Below are 20,556 nucleotides of genomic sequence, written 5' to 3'. Positions count from 1 at the left end.
AGAAGAGAGAATCTATAATTAGAATTTAATCAACTAAAGATTCGACAAATGTTAATAAATCAAGAGAATATTTTTGTATTAAAAAGCAGTACTTTTGTCAAATAAAAATAAAAAAACAGAACCCGATGCACAGGGTTTTTCTCAGCCTCTCTTTCTCTTTCTCTCTCTCTGTCTCAATGGAACTCTTGTCCAGGTTTCACCATTTTCTCTCTCTCTTTTTCTCTTCTATGGTTCATGTGCTGCTTCTTTTGTATAACGCTAATTTCGTTGTTCTTCGCTCTTTTCTGATGCTCGATTCGTTTTTTTCTGATCGGGTGTCCGATTTCGTGTTCACTGTTAATCGAATTGATAGATTTCCGTTTGCTGATGATGATGATTTATTGTTTCATTTTTAGGGTTTGTTGTTGATTTCCTATGCCCATGGTCAAGAGATAGTGCGTTTAAGAGAAGGCATCGAGGATTTACGCTGATTAGAATGAACTGTGTTGGTGGATTTTGATAGGGATCAGTTCCGGGTTTTGAGTTTTGGCCTTTGGTTTTGTAGATTTCGATGATGCAAGGATTGGATTTGCTATATACTTTGTTTAGTGTGTGGTCTGTTGTGCGGATAGCTTTTGGATGAATAAGCTTTGTGTGCTTCTTTTTTTAGTTTGATTTGGAAAGTCACAGACTTGACAAGGATGGAGAAAGAAGGTGTGTGTGATACCATTAATTTAAGTGATCAGATGTACCCTGATGAGCCTTTCTGTTCCGAGATGAAAACTGAAACCATTGCTTCATCTCAGAAATTTGAAGGAGGCGAGGGGAGTAAAGTGGTTTTTTCGAGAGAGGCACCTTTAATAGGAAAGGATTCAGCTGGAACTAATTCGGGAGAATGCTGTGGTTGTAGTGCTAAGAAACTAAATTTTAAAGGGGATGATGATCTCGTTGAGAAGGAAAATATTGAGCAGCAGAAAAAGCTTAATAGGCAAGAAAGAATTGAGTTGGGACGGCTCTTCCAAGGCGCTGTTACCTCACTGGATTGGGAACTTGCTGAGAGATTGATTCAGTTGGCTGATCCTCAGACTTTAAATGATTTGTTGTGTGTTGGTCTAGATTCAGTTTGGTTCTTGAGTACAAAGCCTGAGTTTCAGGGGATCACCGGATTGATTAAGAAGATCATATGTCATGGTGCTCATGACTTTACTAGAGCTACTCTTAGGACTTCGTTTCTCGCTTCTTGTGTCTCTGCTTGCCAGAGCCGGACAATGAGTCTTTCTGATACAGTAACTGTTATGGCTCAAAGGTAATCATGCAATCTTTTAATTTCTCTTTAAGTATAATTCTAAAGCAGATTTGGGGTGCTTAGACTGGTTGGCTGTTTCTATTTTTCCCTGTTTCTTTTTATTTTGCTTCACTCACGGGAACCTTAGGTATATTTGTAGCTGCACAAATTTTTCCTTACTGGTTATAGTGTTTGGTTATATCTGTATGTAATTGGTTGTCAGGATAATCAAATGACACTGCTAGTATTTGTGGGCGCTGATGTTACTAAATGTCATAGACAAAACAATTCCGCTTAAGAAAACTTTAAATCAGTTTGTTTAACATGTGAGTTCATATTTGGTTTGTACATGATGTATAGGTTGCATGAGCGTCTCCAAGAGTGCAACGGGGATGAGATTCTAAAAGCAGAGGCTGGTGCCAAAGTTCAGAAGTTCACTGAATGGGCTCTCAAATGTATAGGTTTCCACTCCCGATGCCAGGGGGCAAAGGATAGAGTTAGCCAAAATTCGGCTGCTGAAATTGAACTACAACTTTCTGCTTTCAAGATGTTCTTAGATCTAGCAGGAAACCATCTCTCAGGAAGAGACTTCACTGAGGCCTTTGATGCAGCTTGTTTCCCGCTCACTCTGTTCTCCAACTCGTTTGATCCTGGCTGGGCATCTGGGATGTCAGCTACTGTTATACAGGGACTGCTCGGTATGCTTGTTGAAGGTGGCGCAGATAATGTGAACCAATGTTTCCTTGAAGCTTCACGTTTTGGTAGTACAGAACTTGTCCGCGTCTTATTGCAGGTAAGCTTCCATTCTTTTGATTGCTTCTAGACTTATAGAAGGTCTCTTTTCGTGCTCAAATATTGTATTTCCTGGAGCAGATTGCCCAAAGGAACAGCTTAGATGTTGATGTGGACTTAGCTCTTGGTTTTGCCTCGCATTATTGTAAAATCGGAACAATGAAGTGCCTAGTGGAAGAAGGTAATGCCATTGCCTTCTTGGGTCCCTTAATGAGAGCAGCAGAGAGAGGTTGCATGCAAGTTGTTCAATGGTTTGTGAAAAGAGGTTGCCGTGACATGGAGCTTTGCTTGGCTCTAACAGCGGCCACTTCAAGTTGCCAAGTCGAGGTAGCTGCTTATCTCCTCCCTCGTGTTCCACCACCTGTCTTAACCGCTCTCAGCATCGAAATCCTCAAAGCAGCAGGAGAAAGAAGCGGAGGGTCTCTCCAAGGAGTAGAGTTTCTTCTCAAATCAGACTTCTTAGGAGATTCCACGGCTACATACTCAGTGGCAGACAGCATCGCAAGGTCATCAGAAGACGAATCCGTTCCTTCAGATCTAAAATCGTTTCTCCAAGAACACTGGTCGGAGTCAGCTTTTGAGAAAGGAATGAGAGAAAGCCATGACGATTTCATGAATTTCATGAGAGTTTTGAAAAAAGGGGAGTCAGCGATATCCTTAAGAGACCTTCCTGCACCGCTAAGAGTAGCAATAGCGTACATGCCGCTGTACAGAGAGTGCATGAAAGCGGACGGTCGGTTACTGTCTCAGAGGCTAAGAGGACAGCTTGTAGAAGCAGTGAGACAGCTTCAAGGCTGTGCTGTTGCAGTTGTGGAAGTAAGCCAGACTCGTAACCTTATGGCGGTTTTGGAGCATCACCTTACCGCCATTTTCGATTGAAACAAATGGATTCTGCTTTTGGGCTTCACTGGTTTTCTAATTTCTACGAATAGTTGAAAATAAGCAAATAAATACTACGATTTAAATTAACGGATATTGGGATTTGGGTTTGAGATGACGAAGTGAGGTTTTTTTTTTTTTTTTGTATAATTTCTTCTTATGATGCTTCTATATTATGTCAGTCTCTTCTCCTCCATTTCTCTTATTGTGCGTTGAAGTATTCTCACATATATATATTATGATAATTTAATGTAATATTTATAACTTACATTTATATTGTATATCAATTTCATTGGATTAAGAACCCTAAGATTAATTAAGATCATCATATAATAAATTTCAGATTTACATGAAATTGCAAGTTACATCTGTATTAGCATTAGAATGAGAAGAAGGCATGAAGGCAAGAACGACGAGTAAAACCATAATCCCAATGGGAACCAATAGCAGCATAAACGGAGGCGGAGGTAACGGCGGCAAAACTAACGGAAGTATTAACAGAGATGCCGTTAGACCAACCAATAGGAACAGAGACTCTAAACTGAAATAATTCGCCGGGATCATCATCCTTTTCTGCGCCGAGAAACTCCGCCGTAACTCTTGCTTGCTTTTCTCCGGCGAACTTCGAAAGCTCATGTTTTTCCGGTTGTTTCTTCCGACGTCCATGACTCGGTTGTTCGAATAACTGTCTTGAATGTTTATAATATCTTTTTGTAAGTTTGAGATTTCTCGAATCATCTACAGAGGTTGTTTTGCTGTGTCTGGTTTGGATTTAGAAGATCAGTGACAAAATTTTGCTCAAAGATCTGATCTTTAGGGCAACTGGTTAACCAATGCAGCTTGATCGAAGCAATTGGTGAAGAATTCGAGACAAAATAAGGATGGCCCACGATTCAGAAACAGAGGATGCAGAACAAATCCGAGTTAACTCAACGATTCAGATGTAAAGGAAGAAGCTTTGAGGTGAAGGAGTTTGAGAAGCTTTGTGTATTGGTTTTGGTTGGATCAAGAAACTGTGTGAAACAAGTACTAGTAGGGAAATGAGGAAGACAAGTAGCAATGAAAGAGGAGAATTTATTAATAAAGGAGTTGGAGGAGAATCAGAAGATATGGGGGGAGAAAGAGAGAGAAGAGGGTTCAGTGAATTTAGGGATTTTCTGATATGTTGAAAAGACGAAAAAGAGGAACGTTTATTATATAAAGGGGCTGACAAATGTGAGGAGAAGCAAGTTGCTGAATTTGAAAGATTTGAATTTCGTGTGGCCTAGTCTTCCTCCACAATCACAAGGTTCTTCTCCCCTGGTCTTCTTTTCTCTTACTTTTTCTACCATTTCTTTTACTTATATAACATATGACGTAAGCTACAATCTCCTCTGATCTGAATATGTAAGTAGTATTTAAATAAATGAGTTTTAAAACCATCTTTTTACCATTCTATAAATTTTTAAGAAAATAATTTTCTAGTTTATTTTGAATCATCCAGTTATTAATATACAGGTTGATTTTTAAAATTTTATAATCAAATATTTGATGCGATGAGGAAATTATTTTTATTAACGTACCTACCAATAATTTTGTCGATGTTTATGGATAAATAAGGACCCATAGTGTTGTTCTTCTCGAAGCACTTCATATGGTGAATGCGCTTGTTCTACCAGGAAATGTTGGGCCAATATATGTATATGCTCTCATATTTCTATATATAAAGCCAAGTTAAATAGCTAGGAATGTTTTTCAAATTAATTCACGATGCTATTTTTATATATTTACGTGTATATGGAGATCGGACATAGTAACGTGACAACACGCTTTGCATGTGAAGTCTTGATGAGAGGATGGTTTTTAATAAAGCCAAGATGTTTATATCGCCAGAGGATGAATTCTCACAGAATGATGAATTAAAGCAAATAGACTTCGCTAGTAACTCAGTCGGAAATCACTTGTTACTTTTAATATATAAATATAGTTAATCCCATAAATATAATTCATGGTTCAATGAATTGAGAAACATATAGGCCATTTCCTTTAGAAACAACGTCAAGTGGTTTTATTAGTTTTTTTCCTGGCCTTTAGATACAAAAAAGCCGATGAGTAGTTTGGGAGAATTGATAGATTACCAATACTACAACACTAGTTATCCACATTAATTGTGCAGCATTACTTTAATTAGGCCAAATTAACAATATACGAAGACTGCAGCTTCAGATATTAAACTATTTGACGTGTACCAACAAAGTTTTTTGCATGGATGACAAACCCTAAATTAATAATTTAGAATGTTTATATCGAAAGATCCGCTAGTTTCTACTCCTACTCTACAGATACGAAAATCGTATATTTAGGGATGAGAAAATGGATCTCCTTGAATCGTTGACCAAAAAAAGGAAAGAAAATTGTCAAATGGATCTTCTCAGCATAAGCTCAACTAAAAAAATCAATTTATTTGTGTTTAGTGTTTGTCTCTACAATCAAGAGAATACTTTTACTAAAATATGGGTTCATAAAAATGTTCACTGAATGTATACACTAGTAACCAAAACTTATTTGGTGCGGTTTAAGATTTATTTTTTATTTAAATAAAAGTACTTCCTTTTAAGTTCTTTGGAAACAAAAGAATTAATCAGTTTAAAATTCAGTTCACTTGTGTGTTTGTTCTTGGATAGATATACAGTATTACGATTAAACATCTCTATTTGTACGTTTTTAATTAGTAATGGAATTTGTTTATTGAAGACTAGATGAGTAAATAATGGTGGAAAGTTAAGATGTAGGTGTGTATATATGGCAACCCATGCATGATTATTGCCTTGAACACCGCACACATTTAGATTGGTGTCCAGTGGACCTGTATCAAAAAGTTCAAGAAAAAAAAGTATTATCATAATATTATTCCCTCTGTCTTACTAATAAGTCAGTCATGTTTAAATATTGCTTCTTCTTGTTTTATATACCCTACTTCTAATTTAATTGATTTTCGACAGTCAATATGCATAGACATATGTTTTGGTCTAATTCTTAGACACTTGATGCATTACAATAATCTCAATAACAAGGTCCATATGCTCAGTTTCATAACGTTCGCGAATTTTAAAGATTTTTGTTTTGGTCAGCTTTTTTAGATTTGATAATATTATTCGATTATTATCTTGTGAAATATTATTCCATTATTATACTAAGTATAATTTGAGAAAAAGATTACTACAGTATAATTTGAGAAAAAGATTACTACAGTATAATTTGGTTGATTTGTAAGGAGAAAGGCGATCGATGAGACACTGAGGATCGAACCACATGTAAACGTCACGTGGCTCTTTGCCTTTGATTCAATGCATGATCTCTCGAGTCTCGACCAAACCAACTTGCCTAATTAATATTCCTCGTACGACTCTTTAATCCCCTTTTTTGTTTGCTTAAAAAAAAAGATTACAAATTATTTTGTTTGTTGTTTTTTTTTTTGTTTTTTTTAATCCCCTTTGATACAAATTATTTTGTTATTGTGGAAATTTAACCCAAATTATTTGAAATTCTTTCCCCGACAAGCATCTCTTATTGTGGTTGGTCTAATAGGATTAATGGTCGTTTTCGTGAGTGATGTTATCATGAAACAAGTTAATTGAAAAGTGTTCATAATTTGGTTTCCAAAATTTAGGAGTATGATTAGGTTCAGAGTATCATAAGTTTGTATGTCTTAGTGACAAAGACAAGAATAGGTATACTTACTTTTATGGGTTAAACCTTTTCATTTTATCAAGCTTTAATTAATTAAAAATCACAGATTGAAAGGGAAATTAAACGAATGACGAGAAAAAAACAATGTATCTGCTGCTTACCTGAGGTCGGTCATTGGGTTCATTGCATTGATCCTAATATACCAAATTTATGGTTCATATTCAATTTTATATTTTTAGCTAGCTCCAACAAAAACAATGTTTCCGTACATTTTCGTTGTCAAAAAAACAAAAGATGATTCATGACCTCTTAATTAAAGTGAAATCCGGACTCTGACCATTAATTAAGGAAAAAGTAGAGAAACTCCGGTTTGATAAATTAATTAAATAGAAATTCCGGTTTGACCATTAAAATGAAGAGAAATTCCGGTTTTCAATTTTAGTAACCTTTCCGGTTTTGGTTGAAACACCCCAACCTTAACCAGAAGCTTTGGATCTGACGTAAAGGGAAAATGTCTAAAACCCTACCGTTCGCCGGTTCGAATTTTTCAGACAAGGTTTGAACATAAATTCTAATTTCGTTGCTCGACAGCAATCTCGGACCAAGTGGAAACCGAAAATGGCGGCGAATGGGTACAGTTTCTAAACTGGATTCACTCTCTTCCGACATTGGTTTGATGAATTGATCTTTAAAGTTGTCATTTTTGTTGTTGTTCTTGTCTGGGATTTGATCACAGGCTAATGGCGGCATCTAGTGTGTTTCTCCACCGTCCTGTACATCCCCATTTCTCGTTCTCTTCTAGAACGAATCAAATGGTTCCACTCGGCTTCAAAGGCCGTGTTAGTTTCATCGGCAATGTGAAACGCTGTTTTCCGGTGGTATTGTCAATGGGAAAGTCGGAGACTTTCGAGGAAGCTGGAAATTCCGTTGCGCCTGGTAACGGCATATCGATCATGGTATCTGATTACTTCCCTAACACTCTTGAGTTGTGACATTTAGCATTTCCATTGATGATTGTGATTTTCCCGGAAATTTATAGATGGAAAGCTGTTGCCTTTTTTTTTTTTTCTAGCAACAGAAATATTTTAGGGTAAGTTACATAGATCTTTGCTAGAGTGTAATTGTAGGATCAAGTTATAAGCCATTCGTTCACTCTTTTTAATCTTTATACTTTAGGTGAATGGATGCAGTGGTAAAATGGGGAAAGCTGTCATCAAAGCGGCAGATTCTGCTGGAGTGAATATTGTTCCTACATCATTTGGGTCTGTTGAAGAGGCTGGCCAGACTGTTGAGGTCTGTGGAAAGGAGATTCTTGTGCATGGTCCTACTGAAAGAGAAAAGGTGCTGTCTTCAGTGTTTGAGAAGTATCCTGAACTAATTGTTGTGGACTACACAATTCCCTCTGCAGTAAATGGTAAGTCTAGCAACTCCTATTCCTGTAATCTGAAGAAATTTCATTTAATGACATCATTATGATTAGATGTGTGTTGAAATTTGATTTTTTTCACTATTATAAATGATCCTGATTTATGTGAATGTGACAACACCACATCTTTAGAATCTTTCCAATGTGTGTTGTTTTGCAAAATGTAGATAATGCAGAGCTGTATGGCAAAGTAGGAGTTCCGTTCGTAATGGGAACAACTGGAGGAGACAGGACAAGATTGTATAAAACTGTCGAGGAATCAAAGATTTATGCTGTGATTTCTCCACAGATGGGTAAACAGGTACTTACCAGTGTGTCATACAAGCTAGAAATTATGTCTGTAAACTCTCATCCTTGTGACCCATAATATCTTTTCTTTGTCCACTAGGTTGTTGCGTTTCTTGCAGCAATGGAGATCATGTCTGAGCAGTTTCCTGGTGCATTTGCTGGTTATTCCTTAGAGGTACGTCTTTTACTTTGAGATATTCATTTAAGTGCTTGTATCATATTACGGCTAATTGGCTGTAATCTCTATAGGTGATGGAGTCTCATCAAGCTAGCAAATTGGATGCATCTGGTACTGCAAAAGCTGTTATTTCTTGCTTTCAGAAATTAGGCGTGTCTTACGACATGGACCAGGTGTTTATATCGTACTTTGTTCTCTAGATCTATCGTTCTCTAGTAAGATCATCATCTGTAAGACCGTTTTTGCGTACTTTTGAAATCAGATACAATTAATTCGAGATCCTAAGCAGCAGATTGAGGTGGTGGGTGTTCCAGAGGAGCATGTCTCGGGTCATGCTTTCCATCTTTATCACTTGACATCACCAGATAAAACGTAATGCAAGATTTTAAACTTTCGATGATTCTGTTTTAGTCCTCTCTGATTGCTGGAAACTGATTTGTTCTCATTGTCTGCAACATCAATGTCATCTGTTTTGTTTTGTAGTGTGTCCTTTGAGTTCCAGCACAATGTTTGCGGAAGATCAATATATGCTGAGGGTACTGTTGATGCAGTGCTATTCCTTGCCAAAAAGGTTAGACATCCTTCGAAACTGTCTCAAAAGATATTGCGGTTCTTAATCTGATCTGGTAAAAAACACTTTCATGAATTGTAGATCCGGTCTAAAGCAGAGAAGAGGATCTATAACATGATTGATGTCTTGAGAGAGGGAAACATGCGTTGAACAAACCCCAAGCTGCAGTGGCTAGTAAAGAAGAGTATATGAAACTCTATATAAAAAAATGTCATGCCAAGTTAAATGTGCTTTGGTTCTTCATTTCTTTGTAGGGTTTTGTCTTTTTATGGCTTCTCTGTTTCTCTTTTCGGATTTGCAAAATTCCTGAGAAAATTGTCATTTCTTTTCGATTATAGTCGTCTTTCTTCGGGATCTTATCTCAAGAGAAGGAAGCTTTTAGCTTTGATCGAAAAAACAGAGCCTCACTATGTTAAACTCAGCTTTTGTTACCTCCACAATTCCTAATTCTGTTTTCCAGATTGCTGAATATGCAGAAACCAATCTTCCAAGTTCTCAGAGTACGATATACCTTTTTGTCAAAATCTGACCTCAAGGGTTTTAGACATAGTCTCCGAGGAGTGGGAGAGTTTCGACTTTCGAGCAGTGTGCGTAAGCATCTGATCCCTGTCTTGGCTTACTTAGAGAGTTAGAGAACCGGTTTCTCTAGGTCAAAATTAGGAGAGTATGCTTACATGCAATTGGGATTAAGTTTCTTTGTAGGCTCGATGAGATGAGCACGGCTTAGGTTATGTCTTGATGAAGCATCACGAGATTTTAAGGTTTAAGCCCGTTGGTTGCTTATTTGGTAAATCGATCTTGATTTAGACAGAGGATTGATGGAGATCATCATTCAATCAATGAAACGATATGATATATGCAGAGATCATCATGCATCCTCGGATTTTACTTCATCAATGTCTACTTGGGATCATCGGAATTCACAGAGTCTCTGTATAAAGACTTCGCTCGAGAAGAAGAAGAAGAAGAAGAAGAAGAAGAAGAAGAAGCGAGAAATAGAGAGTTTTGATTCTTCTCCGTCAAGGAGAATTAGAAGAAGCGTTGAGAGACTGCGTGAGATGGTCAGAAGAAAAAGGAAAATCACAGTCTTTGTATAAAGACATTCGCTCGAGAAGAGAAGAAGTGAGAAATAGAGAGCTTTGATTCTGTCACAAGGAAGAATAAGAATTAGGGTTGAGAGAGTCTTTATTTATAAGCAAAGAGAGGTCCAAAAATAAAAGGAAAACTGACAATCACAATTAATTACGGTCACATTAAGATTTCCTTTTTTTCTGTAATCACCAGTAACGGTCACTTAAAGATTTCCTTTTATTTGTTCTGTTGATGAGTTTTAATTAAGATCATCTATTGGATCATCTATTGAAGGAACAGGCTATGAAACCACATGTTGAGTGTTTACTCTGCTTTTGGCATATAGGGAGAGGTGTTACTCTCTGATGATGAAGAAGTTATCTACAGACTATATTCAAAGATTTCTTTACTCTTCACCATTCAGATTTTACTCAAATTTACGATACTTGTTGTCTATTCCTACATCCCATATCATCATGCTAGCCAGTAGGAATCCTGTCAATTCAGAATAAGCTAACTAAGAAAAAAAGGCTTTATTCCAAAGCATATGCTTAAGAATATCCATAGAATATTCTTGTCTGGATTCATGTTCTTGTTTGTACTTGCACAACCTTAAACTTGTTTTTGTACATCTTTAACTTCCATGAAACGTTATAGGTTTTTTTCTTTCTCTCTTGCAACCCTTGAATGTGTTTGTTGATTGATATCTACACATGTTGATCATCCTTGTGTTGATCGATTGGTTTAGATGACCATCAACAAACTCTTTCGTGGTTTTGCATCGCTTCTTGGAATCTCGATCATGTTTTTAGCATCTTTATAACCATATTTGTTCTTTTTTTCTGTCCTCAAAGCAGCTCAAGATTTAATTACTTGCATCACCTGGCAAATCGAAAAGCTTCTTAGGGATTTGATTCTTAGTTTTAACTTCTCTGACATGGTTTTGTTCTTTTCTGCAGTCGTTACACAGCTTAGCTGATGAAGAAGAATCTTGGTCTTGTATTTGGAACCTCTGAAGCTCACTGGATTGGATTATTAAGAATCTGTTAAGCCATAGATTTGTAAATCTTGAAGTTTAAAGCAAGTCTACAATTGAAATTTGTTTTTTTTAAATTTTTTTTATGGATATTGTGTAGATAAAGATTATGATATGTGTAAAGAAAATAGACAAGTCTTGGTCTATTAAAATGCTCATAATCTCTAATAGGATAGTTACATACACCATAGTTGTGGTTGTGGAGAAATGGGACCAAAAAAGTCAACGAAACAAGTCTTTAGTTGTTCTGGTTTAGCTTCTTCTTTGATCTATATAGTTGTTGACTTCCATAGCATTTATTTGTACGCGGTTCCATAGAGGGGTTGTTTTCATGCATGATTTATAAAAAAAGATTCAGACCAAAGTTTCAGCCTTTTCACATTAAATCATCAAAATTCATTAGTGCTTGTTATATCTTCGGGGCCATTGGGACTATGACTACTGACTAGGTCGATTGTCCCCATTATGACCCCTTGAGTGTCCCTATTAGCACCCCTTGGACCGGTCGAGTTGTCTATGACTTCAACTTCTACAAATGAGAAACCCTCTATTTTGGATGTTTCTACTCTCTATATCCCTAAAAACAAAAATAGTTTCATTTTTTCACTCAAATTTAAAACCTTTTAAATTTGCATGATACATAGACAATAATACATACTGTAGTTAAGAGGATTTTGTCAGAAATAAACAACTGCAAAGATTTTCTTCTTTTTTATATGAACCTCAAGATCAAAAAACTCCTCTTCCATCTACTTCATTTGGACAATATTAGTTTTAAAACAGTTTCAAACTACAACACCCTGTAAAACGTTTCAGCGCATCGTCGTCGACTGAATTAGGTGAAGACTTTTGGAACTTATAAAGTTTTCTTTTTATCTTTTGAGCCCCAAATAATTAGAACTGTCTTACTAAGACCCCAAAACTTTACACAGCAATATCGAAATATCACCCAAACGGCCAAAAGTACACAAAATTGCGTTTTTTCCCCAGACAACTTTAAACTCTCGTAATGAAAAATCAACATTAACACAAAAAAAGATGCAAATTTTTTTTTATTGAGCTGAGATTTAAGCTTGTTGGATATATGGACAAATCATTCACCTGAGACACAAGAGAACAATCTATGGCTTCTATTCCTCACAAGTTGTCCTCGCCGCGACGGAGAAAAACCGATATCTCCGCCGTCGACACCAGATCTTTTTCCTTCCCGACAAGACATGGATGAGAAATCTCCCACTGACCATCCACGGTGGTGACGTTGTTGAACATCAACGTTATTCATCTCTATATGATCAAAAGACGACGAAGGTCGAGATACAACGGAGTGATCGGATTTAGCGGCGAAGGGGAAGAAGTCGGAATCGTCGTAGGAGTCTTTAGTCGTGCCGGCGGAGGAAGAGAGACACTCGTAACGCTTTCGGGTCCTGTTTTTCCTCATAGCCTTAAACGCCATTGGAATCAAACCATCCATTGATTCTTTTTTTTTTTTTTTTGGTTGCTCCTTTTTTTCTGTGGTTATGTTTTATGTGTGTTATCGTTGAAGAAAGAAGAAAAATAGTAAAACCAAAAACAAGAGAAGAAGAAGAAGAAGAAAGGTTATTAACTTATTATGTGTTGTGTGGGGAAGTTGGGAGGTTTATGGTTTTGGTAGTGGTTTGGTGATTTACTCAATACATACCTTCTATTTATTTCATTTGTCTATCTTTCTTTAGAAAGAAAGGGTTGTTGACTTGTTGACAAAAAAAAAAGGTTTTCATTTTCTCTTCTTTTTCAATATAACTGATTCATAAATATTCTTTTTGTTTGGCTAATATCACTAATGGTTGAATTTACGTCTAGGCGTATGTGTTAGTACTTTCTTGTATTTTATAATTTAACTGAAACTAGATTTTAACCCGCGGTATATCGCGGGACGATTTATTTTTAAAAGTAATATATATTAAAATTTGCAAATTTTACTTTTACAAAATATTTATATTTTACAGTTTATAATTGTTATTAAGTAACGCTATACCACGAATTCATGAGACAATTGTTAAAAAAACTAAAGTTTTGACCCCTATTAAAACAACATATTAATAATATTTTAAAATTTTATAAATATTGATTCAAATACATCCACCATATAACCCAATTCCAAAATAAAACACGTTCTGTAATTTCATTATCCGTCCCATGATTTTTTTCTAAAGTAGTAATTTTTATAATTTTATAATTATTTTTTATATATAAAAGTTTTGCAAATTGTATCATTCTCTAATACATTTATATTTTATAGTTTAATTATATATATATTAACATTATACATACCACATAACATTTTTGGTTCTATATAATTTTTTCTAAATTAGGATGATTTGATATGTTTAATATTAGTGGTCTTAAAAAATAATAAATTAAAGATTTAACCCATATTGAAACGGTGGATTAATATATTTTTTTATTAATGTTGATTCAAAAATCCGTCCCTCCAAATCCGTCTTGCCAAAAAGTCATTTATTTTATTAATATTAGTTTTATTAATGATATGACTCTGAATTATAATCTAAACATTTTAGCTAATAACATAGGAGTGCACCATATTTATTTAATAGAGGAATGTACCATATGACTCGAATGCATTTTTATCCAAATCCACTAAAAAAGTCTTGCAAAAATACTATAGAGATAAGAAACGATAGTCGGTTTTGGTAGATATAAGATTAGCAAATATATTAGTTAGCTTAAATTAGTTAAAGAATACAAATTAAAAAGGTATATTACATTTTATTCAAATATAGTATCAAAACTTATATAACACAGAGATTTGATAAATTTTTAATTGTTGAATACTTTTTTTTTGTGCTAATTTTTTGTGATTAATATTTAATTGATTTCATATATAAAATATTAAATTGACTTATTTGTTTATAATTTGGTAACAAATATATATTTGAATATTCAGTATATTTTGCTTCAGTTTAGGAAATCTTTGATGACCCGTCTTTAGATCTAATAAGTCTTATAATCTACAGATTAATCTGCAGTATACCGCAGTTAGGCTTATATTTTAGTTAAACTAAAAACTTTTATTGTAAAGATAATTTAAAAATATATGATATTATTTTATTTGATTTTAAATGTATAGTAGACTGTGAGTTGTAAATGTTTTGTTGATATTATCTATATTGTTTAGTGTTTAAGATTATACACTTGTAGTTTGATTGTTAATTTAAGAGTTTCACATGTAGTATACCATCTTGTATTAATATCGATCTAAACCCGTCAATTCTAGGATTTTCCAGCTTGTATTAAAAATTGAATCACATCTAATATGTTATTAACTATTGTAGTATATAAGATTATAAAATTTCAATATAATATGTATGAAATTGAGTATAAATATTTCAAATTTATGTCCCGTTATTCAGTAGAAAGTTTTCTTAAATATATTTTTCACCCGTTATAATATTATTTCATGTATTGAACAGTTTATGTTCGTTTTTAAAAATTCAAATTATGGCATATGCGAAAAAACTCTATTTTTTTTTATAATGATGATATTATTTTTCCGTAAAAATAGAATGAGAAGTGAACTATAATAATTAATAAAAAATTAATATGATAATTTAGATACCAAATATAGTTTATTGATTTTAATTGGTTACTTTTTTGGAAATTAATAATGTATTTTGTTTTTCTAATTAAATTAAATTAATTAAAATTTAGATATCAAATCTTATATGTTGATTTTGATTGGCTATTATTTTTGGAAATTAATAATGTATTTTGTTTTTTAATTAATTTAATTAATTAAATTAGTATTTGACTTTTTAATCTTTAAAGATATAAATTAATTTACTCTTTAAATTTTTATTTCTAATATATAATTACTTACAAAAATTAAGATTATATTTAAAATGTACTTCCCAAATAATATAGTAGAATTAATTTTTAGGTATTTTATTGCCTTTGTGTTGTTCTATTTAAAAGCCACCGAAAATATAAATAACAACTTGTAGTGATTTAATACTCCTAGTTTGCAAGATTTCATAATTGATATTATATTAACTATAATTAATGAATTGATTAAAAGGGCCATTGTGGGAATAAGAACGGACCGATGTGGGCCTAGTTCGATTGATACTTAAATGAATCCGTGTTTTGTGGGCTTTCGATTTAAAAATTTGCCACATATTCATAAATGGGCTGACTAATCAATGTGCGGGTTAATAAGCTGAACCAAACCTCTCAAAGCTAAACCGGAAAATTTGATTTTCTTTTGTTGTTAATTCTCTGGTTATTGGTAAAATAATAATATCCATCATCTCAGCTCACCTTTAGCTTCTTCTTCTTCCTCTTCCGATTTCAACGTTGTGTTTATCTTCTTCTTCATAATTCCGACGAATTTCACCAGAGAGAATCAAACCCCCGAAGAATCTTAATTTTCTCTCTGTATTATCATCTTCCAATTCAAGTGAAGAAACTCGTACGTGGTCGTAGTGGAGATGAGTTCGGCTCTACCTTTGAAGCTTTTGTTGCCTCTTACAACAACTTCATTGCTACCTTCTCCTTTCCGATCGGATAACCCTAACTTCTATCGCCGTCGTTCCTCTTCCTCTACTTCGTGTTCTTCTCAATCCCAATCGTTTCAGCTTTTCTCTGTTAGACGACGCCGATCCAGATCCTCCTCTCCCTCTATTCCCATGGTAATTTCTGATCACTCGCCTTCTTATTCTATTACTGCTTTTTGATTCGAGATTGATTTTTTGAAGACTTTGTTAGCCATTGGTATAGGTTGATTATGTGGCCAATTGATTACCTTCTCTTAAGAACTCAAATAGTTATTCATTGCATTGAATAAGACGATGCACTCTTTTGATCGTCAATGAATGAAAAGCTTAGTTTTCTCAGAACATCAGCTTTGATTTGTCGAAGATGTGGTGTGCCCTCTTTGTTTCGAGCTTAAATGCTCACAACATACCAATAATCTATGTGTTATGAATTGCATTTGGGTTTTCACTAATGATTTACTCCCAGGGGCTCTGTTTCTATGTGATGCTGTATAGTGCTTTCCTGAACAAACGAGAGATCAAGACGACGTGGATAGTTGGGTGAACAAAGAGGACAATGTGACTTGTAGGTTTGACTCAGATGAAGACACCACCACCACCGGACTCCGGATTCCAACACAAGCTCAAGCTATCGTTGAAGGACCTGGTTCACTTGCTGTGTCGGAGCTACAACGAGTCCCTGATGTAGATTATATACAAGTAAGTTAATCTAAATTTGACTGCCTAGATGATGGAAGACCAAATGTTTTATCAGTCTTTTAGGTTGTAACCATATGCGAATTGGCAGGAACTGTTGGCTATACAGCAACAAGGACCAAGAACAATTGGCTTCTTTGGAACTAGAAATATGGGTTTCATGCATCAAGAGCTCATTCAGATTCTTAGCTATGCTATGGTTATAACTGTAAGACATTTTGCCTACAAGGCTACAATTTCTGAACCATATGTTTGGTTCACCACATCTTATAACCATCTCCCCTGTGATTTATCTTGCAGAAAAACCATATCTACACATCAGGTGCAGCTGGAACCAATGCAGCTGTTATAAGAGGTGCACTTAGAGCAGAGAGACCAGAGCTTCTTACAGTTATCTTACCTCAAAGTTTGAAAAAGCAACCTCCTGAAAGCCAGGAACTACTGTCAAAAGTAAGAGACTAGTTTCAAGATTTTCTTTTACTCCAACTGCATTGTCTTAAATATCGAAATGTTCACTTCTATCTGCTATAAATCTGAATATCATCCATTCTTGGCTATGCTATAGTTCAACTGAGTCTCCTTTGTAATGTCTGCAACAGGTACAAAACGTGATAGAAAAGCCTCACAACGACCATTTACCGTTATTAGAAGCCAGCAGGTTTGTCACTCACCACTCTTTACCATACACGGTAGCAAAACCGAGAAAAGATGGCTTATGAGATATAGTGAAACATTGTAGAATCAATTTTCTGAGACGTATCTCCAAGTAAGTAAAATGGTGATTGGTTTTGCAGGCTATGTAACATGGATATCATATCACAAGTGCAACAAATCATTTGCTTTGCGTTTCATGATAGTAAGCTTCTCATGGAGACATGTCAAGAAGCTAGAAATCTCCGGAAGATTGTTACCCTCTTCTACCTGGATTGAGTGATTCAGTGTTTCCCACTTCAAAAAACTCTTCTTTGTCTTCTTAGTGTTTTGTTCATCTTCCTCTTCGGAGAAAGACAAGTTCCATTGTAATTAGGAATCGTCGTTTACACATGCACAACCTATTCTTTGGTCTTTCATTTTTTTATTTGCTTTATAGGGGAATCTCTCGATCATTTTTAATACGGTTTGTGGCTAATAAGTTTCGTTACATTGTCTGGCTTCTCTATCACTGTTAACTCGTCTAGTATTAAAAAAAAAAAATCTAAATTACTCGTATTAAGACTAATTTTGACAATAAAATTGTAAACCAGTCTGTAGTAGATGTGGTCTGTGCGCAACTGTGAGAAACGAATACTTGAGATGTGTTAGTTGGACGGTGGAGATTAATCATCTTATGGGCCGCGCCTGTTTGGTTTATTTCTTTGGCCGTAAGAAACGCATTCTAATTGAAGCTAAACGAAGATATTCCTAGGTCTTTTAATACAAACAATAATAACGAAACATATAGACTAGGGTATACTTTAAGTTTTTAACTACCAAATAACAGTTGCCTAAATTTTGGTCAATACTTTTGTTGATTATACATATCAAATCCAATTTGGTTTTAGAAAAAGCAATTGTATCCTATCATTTGCTCATTTGTTTTCATATCGTAATGTAAATTTTATAGTAAAGTTTCTGATTAAGTATTTGACTAAAAAAACTATCCTAAATATTAGTTTCTTTTTAGGGTAATTTGCAGGCCACACCCTTTGACCATGTTTTATTTTCAGGGATTGGCTAAGTCAAATGTGGTTTTCACGTTTTGTCTTTTCAGCTGAAATTTGACCATTTTACCCTTGCTGCTACAGTTGAGAAACTATTGAATGTACGGTTTAGTTAGGTACACTGTTCCGGTTTAGTTGGAGATATTTTTGTTTCACTTTGAGAAGTGCGGCTGTACAGCTAGAAGGGAGATTTTTTCCTTTAAAAACTAAATGACATCAACATTTAATGGCTCAAAAAGTTTAAACGTGACTCTTGTCACAATTAATGCAAAATCATCATTACATGTTATAATATTATAAAATTATTGATAATAATTGTTGAGTTAAAGATGAACCCATAAACAAACATTAATTGCGAACGTACATTGATGTTGAAGATGTGTTGATCTTGTTTATTTACGAAATTTGGGGCCAAGACAAGCATTATCGTGTAAGTAATGAAGTTTTAAAGATTTGTTTTGTTATAATACACTATGATCTTCATTGTGTTCGAAATCAATTTTGTTTTTTATAAAAAAATCCAGAATTTTTTTATTTCTAATTTTGTTGGTTGAAAATGGTAAATGTATAGATATTTATGTTTATAAGTGTGTATAACGAAATTCTATTTGTTTTTGTCGATATAATCATATTTTCAGTTGCATTTATTGGGTTTCTCCTGAATTTATGATACAGTTGGGTAATGGATAATCTCGTATTTACTATGGTCGGTGAGTGGAGATGCAAAGAAGAAAAATGGAAATTTGAACCAGAGGAAGACATGTTTGGTCGTTGTGTACGTGTTAAGGAAAACATGACGTACACGGAATTTGTATGTACACTAAGCGAGACTTTCAGTTTGAAGTCCATAGAGATCAATCCCATGATTAGTTACTGGATACCGGGAGTGATGTTAGTTATGTAGATACTAAACGCCCTCCTGTCTACATTGACAGTCAAGTGAGGGTGGGATACGATTTTTTTTATTCGTGGTGGGTATCCTTCTCTCAACTTGTTTGTCTCTTTCATTACAACCGTCAATACACTCGGAAATAATGTCTCTAGGACTCATGGTGACGATGCTGAAAGTGACTGTGTGTGTGATAGTGTTTTAATGTTGATGAAAATAATGAGACCGTAGATTAGCAAGACGACATTGAAGACGATAAAACAGATGAGGATGAAGATGAGAGGACAACGAAGATGGTGATGGGTATGATGATTATCAGGGTGACGATGGATCTATGGGGGAAGTACCATCGATCCTACTATTGATGGTAGTGAAAGTAGTGGCGAAGATTATGATTACAACAAGTGGAACGATGAAATTGTAGAAGAATATGGAATAGGGAATGTTGAGGAGAACGTCATTCTCACACAGCTGACTGTTCAACATCCAAGGGAATTCAGTCTTCTGTTGGCAGAGTGTACGTAGACAAGTCAGTGTGTACCTGGCGGAGATAACATTTCTCACCCGGGTGACCGTACACCAGTTGTGACTCCAAGAAGTATTTGTCAACATGGTTTGTACCAATGTACGTACAATATAGATTGGAGAGTGTTTTTAAGAACAGAAAAGTCATACAACAAACAATGTCTTATCTCGCAATCAAACAATTTTTTTGCTATAAGCAACCTAGGTCATATCCTACAAGATTGGTGATGATATGCGTTGATGATACTTGTCTATGACATTTGACTGCTCAAGTCGTCAAGAATTCAGAATGTTTCAAAATCACATCGTATGAACGTCTTAGAATATATCTCGCCCACTGTCAATATTGGTTTAATATTGTATCAATAAAATTTTCTTAGTAATTTAATTTACAAACAAAGATGTACGTATATTATTACACATGTACATACATTAATTTATCAACAAAAATATACGTACATTATTACACATATACGTACATAACTTTCAATATGAGGAACAAATATTATTTCACCATCTATTTCTATTTAATTATTATGTATGTATGGAGATTATTGAGATATAAGAATACGTAATAAAATAGCTTTAGTTATTAGAAATTGTACCATATACATTCGACTAAATAATTTTGTGTACGTACACTGTAAATTGAATATACGTACACAGAAGAAATTTAATGAAGGGTATAATTATAATTTTCCAGTCATTTTTAACCTGTGTATCCTTTTCTGCAAACCTAATTTTGCGGTCATCTTTAGCAGTTTTCTCAAAATCTCATTTTTTTATACGTTTTAATTACTATTTATATATAAATCTTGTAAATATAGAGTATCTTTAGTTTAAAAAGCTAAATTGTTTGAATCTGTGATTTTTTTTTGCATTTTGTTCATCTCTGAAAACAAGAAATTTCTTCCTCAATTTTAGAGTTCAATGGAGAGATGTCGAAATATGAAGAAGTAGATAATGAAGTTTGAACTTCTCTCTACTTCTCTTTCAAATCTCTCCATCTCTTTCTCTTC

At 34.5% G+C, this 20,556-nt stretch overlaps 5 protein-coding genes, 1 non-coding gene and 1 pseudogene across 9 annotated transcripts; 5 read left to right on the top strand and 2 right to left on the bottom strand.

Annotated features, from left to right (window-relative positions):
* The first annotated feature begins 109 nt into the window (after positions 1-109).
* On the top strand, positions 110-3,231 carry AT3G59910 (Ankyrin repeat family protein). Of its 2 annotated transcripts, NM_115854.5 has the most exons (4): positions 110-193; positions 396-1,285; positions 1,625-2,057; positions 2,138-3,231. In NM_115854.5, the coding sequence occupies exons 2-4, from the start codon at positions 681-683 to the stop codon at positions 2,933-2,935; spliced, it is 1,836 nt and encodes a 611-aa protein (NP_191550.1). In that variant the 5' UTR covers positions 110-193; positions 396-680; the 3' UTR covers positions 2,936-3,231. The 2 variants fall into 2 exon arrangements, with proteins under 2 accessions (NP_191550.1, NP_001327032.1); NM_001340005.1 differs by lacking the exon at positions 110-193 and having other exon boundaries at positions 195-1,285.
* A 10-nt stretch (positions 3,232-3,241) lies between these two features.
* On the bottom strand, positions 3,242-4,209 carry ARGOS (auxin-regulated gene involved in organ size). Its single transcript, NM_115853.5, has one exon. The coding sequence runs from the start codon at positions 3,671-3,673 to the stop codon at positions 3,281-3,283; it is 393 nt and encodes a 130-aa protein (NP_191549.2). The 5' UTR covers positions 3,674-4,209; the 3' UTR covers positions 3,242-3,280.
* Positions 4,210-7,083: 2,874 nt separating this feature from the next.
* On the top strand, positions 7,084-9,732 carry AT3G59890 (Dihydrodipicolinate reductase, bacterial/plant). 2 transcript variants are annotated; one of them, NM_115852.4, is made up of 9 exons: positions 7,084-7,236; positions 7,341-7,560; positions 7,781-8,018; positions 8,198-8,331; positions 8,419-8,493; positions 8,568-8,669; positions 8,759-8,868; positions 8,980-9,067; positions 9,149-9,732. In NM_115852.4, exons 1-9 carry the CDS (start codon positions 7,223-7,225, stop codon positions 9,215-9,217), a joined length of 1,050 nt encoding a protein of 349 aa, NP_567088.1. In that variant the 5' UTR covers positions 7,084-7,222; the 3' UTR covers positions 9,218-9,732. The 2 variants fall into 2 exon arrangements, with proteins under 2 accessions (NP_567088.1, NP_974464.1); NM_202735.1 differs by having other exon boundaries at positions 7,230-7,560; positions 9,149-9,516.
* A 1,045-nt stretch (positions 9,733-10,777) lies between these two features.
* On the top strand, positions 10,778-10,954 carry MIR827. Its single transcript, NR_141707.1, has one exon. It is a non-coding gene; the product is annotated as a microRNA ath-MIR827 precursor (primary transcript).
* An 802-nt stretch (positions 10,955-11,756) lies between these two features.
* On the bottom strand, positions 11,757-12,838 carry AT3G59880 (uncharacterized protein). The gene has a single exon (NM_115851.3). It carries the CDS (start codon positions 12,643-12,645, stop codon positions 12,268-12,270), a length of 378 nt encoding a protein of 125 aa, NP_191547.2. The 5' UTR covers positions 12,646-12,838; the 3' UTR covers positions 11,757-12,267.
* A 2,577-nt stretch (positions 12,839-15,415) lies between these two features.
* On the top strand, positions 15,416-17,605 carry AT3G59870 (uncharacterized protein). Its single transcript, NM_115850.4, has 6 exons — positions 15,416-15,862; positions 16,223-16,426; positions 16,515-16,631; positions 16,724-16,873; positions 17,023-17,081; positions 17,218-17,605. The coding sequence occupies exons 1-6, from the start codon at positions 15,662-15,664 to the stop codon at positions 17,351-17,353; spliced, it is 867 nt and encodes a 288-aa protein (NP_191546.1). The 5' UTR covers positions 15,416-15,661; the 3' UTR covers positions 17,354-17,605.
* A 1,200-nt stretch (positions 17,606-18,805) lies between these two features.
* Positions 18,806-19,863, top strand: AT3G59860 (annotated as a pseudogene; the record flags this gene model as incomplete). Its single annotated transcript has 1 exon — positions 18,806-19,863.
* Between the last annotated feature and the right edge of the window lie 693 nt (positions 19,864-20,556).

The sequence above is a fragment of the Arabidopsis thaliana genome, chromosome 3 (assembly GCF_000001735.4).
Source record: "Arabidopsis thaliana chromosome 3, partial sequence".
NCBI lineage: Eukaryota > Viridiplantae > Streptophyta > Magnoliopsida > Brassicales > Brassicaceae > Arabidopsis > Arabidopsis thaliana.
The sequence above is the reverse complement of the archived record's forward strand: the minus strand, read 5'-3'. Positions and strand labels throughout refer to the sequence as shown.

Coding starts and splice junctions, on each gene's coding strand:
- AT3G59910 (NM_115854.5), top strand. CDS start 681: ATGGAGAAAGAAGGTGTGTGTGATACCATTAATTTAAGTGATCAGATG. Junction 1,286..1,624: donor GTAACTGTTATGGCTCAAAG/GTAATCATGCAA, acceptor CATGATGTATAG/GTTGCATGAGCGTCTCCAAG. Junction 2,058..2,137: donor TTGTCCGCGTCTTATTGCAG/GTAAGCTTCCAT, acceptor TTCCTGGAGCAG/ATTGCCCAAAGGAACAGCTT.
- ARGOS (NM_115853.5), bottom strand. CDS start 3,673: ATGATTCGAGAAATCTCAAACTTACAAAAAGATATTATAAACATTCAA.
- AT3G59890 (NM_115852.4), top strand. Junction 8,019..8,197: donor AATTCCCTCTGCAGTAAATG/GTAAGTCTAGCA, acceptor TGCAAAATGTAG/ATAATGCAGAGCTGTATGGC. Junction 8,670..8,758: donor TGTCTTACGACATGGACCAG/GTGTTTATATCG, acceptor TTTTGAAATCAG/ATACAATTAATTCGAGATCC.
- AT3G59880 (NM_115851.3), bottom strand. CDS start 12,645: ATGGATGGTTTGATTCCAATGGCGTTTAAGGCTATGAGGAAAAACAGG.
- AT3G59870 (NM_115850.4), top strand. CDS start 15,662: ATGAGTTCGGCTCTACCTTTGAAGCTTTTGTTGCCTCTTACAACAACT. Junction 16,427..16,514: donor CTGATGTAGATTATATACAA/GTAAGTTAATCT, acceptor GCGAATTGGCAG/GAACTGTTGGCTATACAGCA. Junction 16,632..16,723: donor GCTATGCTATGGTTATAACT/GTAAGACATTTT, acceptor TTTATCTTGCAG/AAAAACCATATCTACACATC.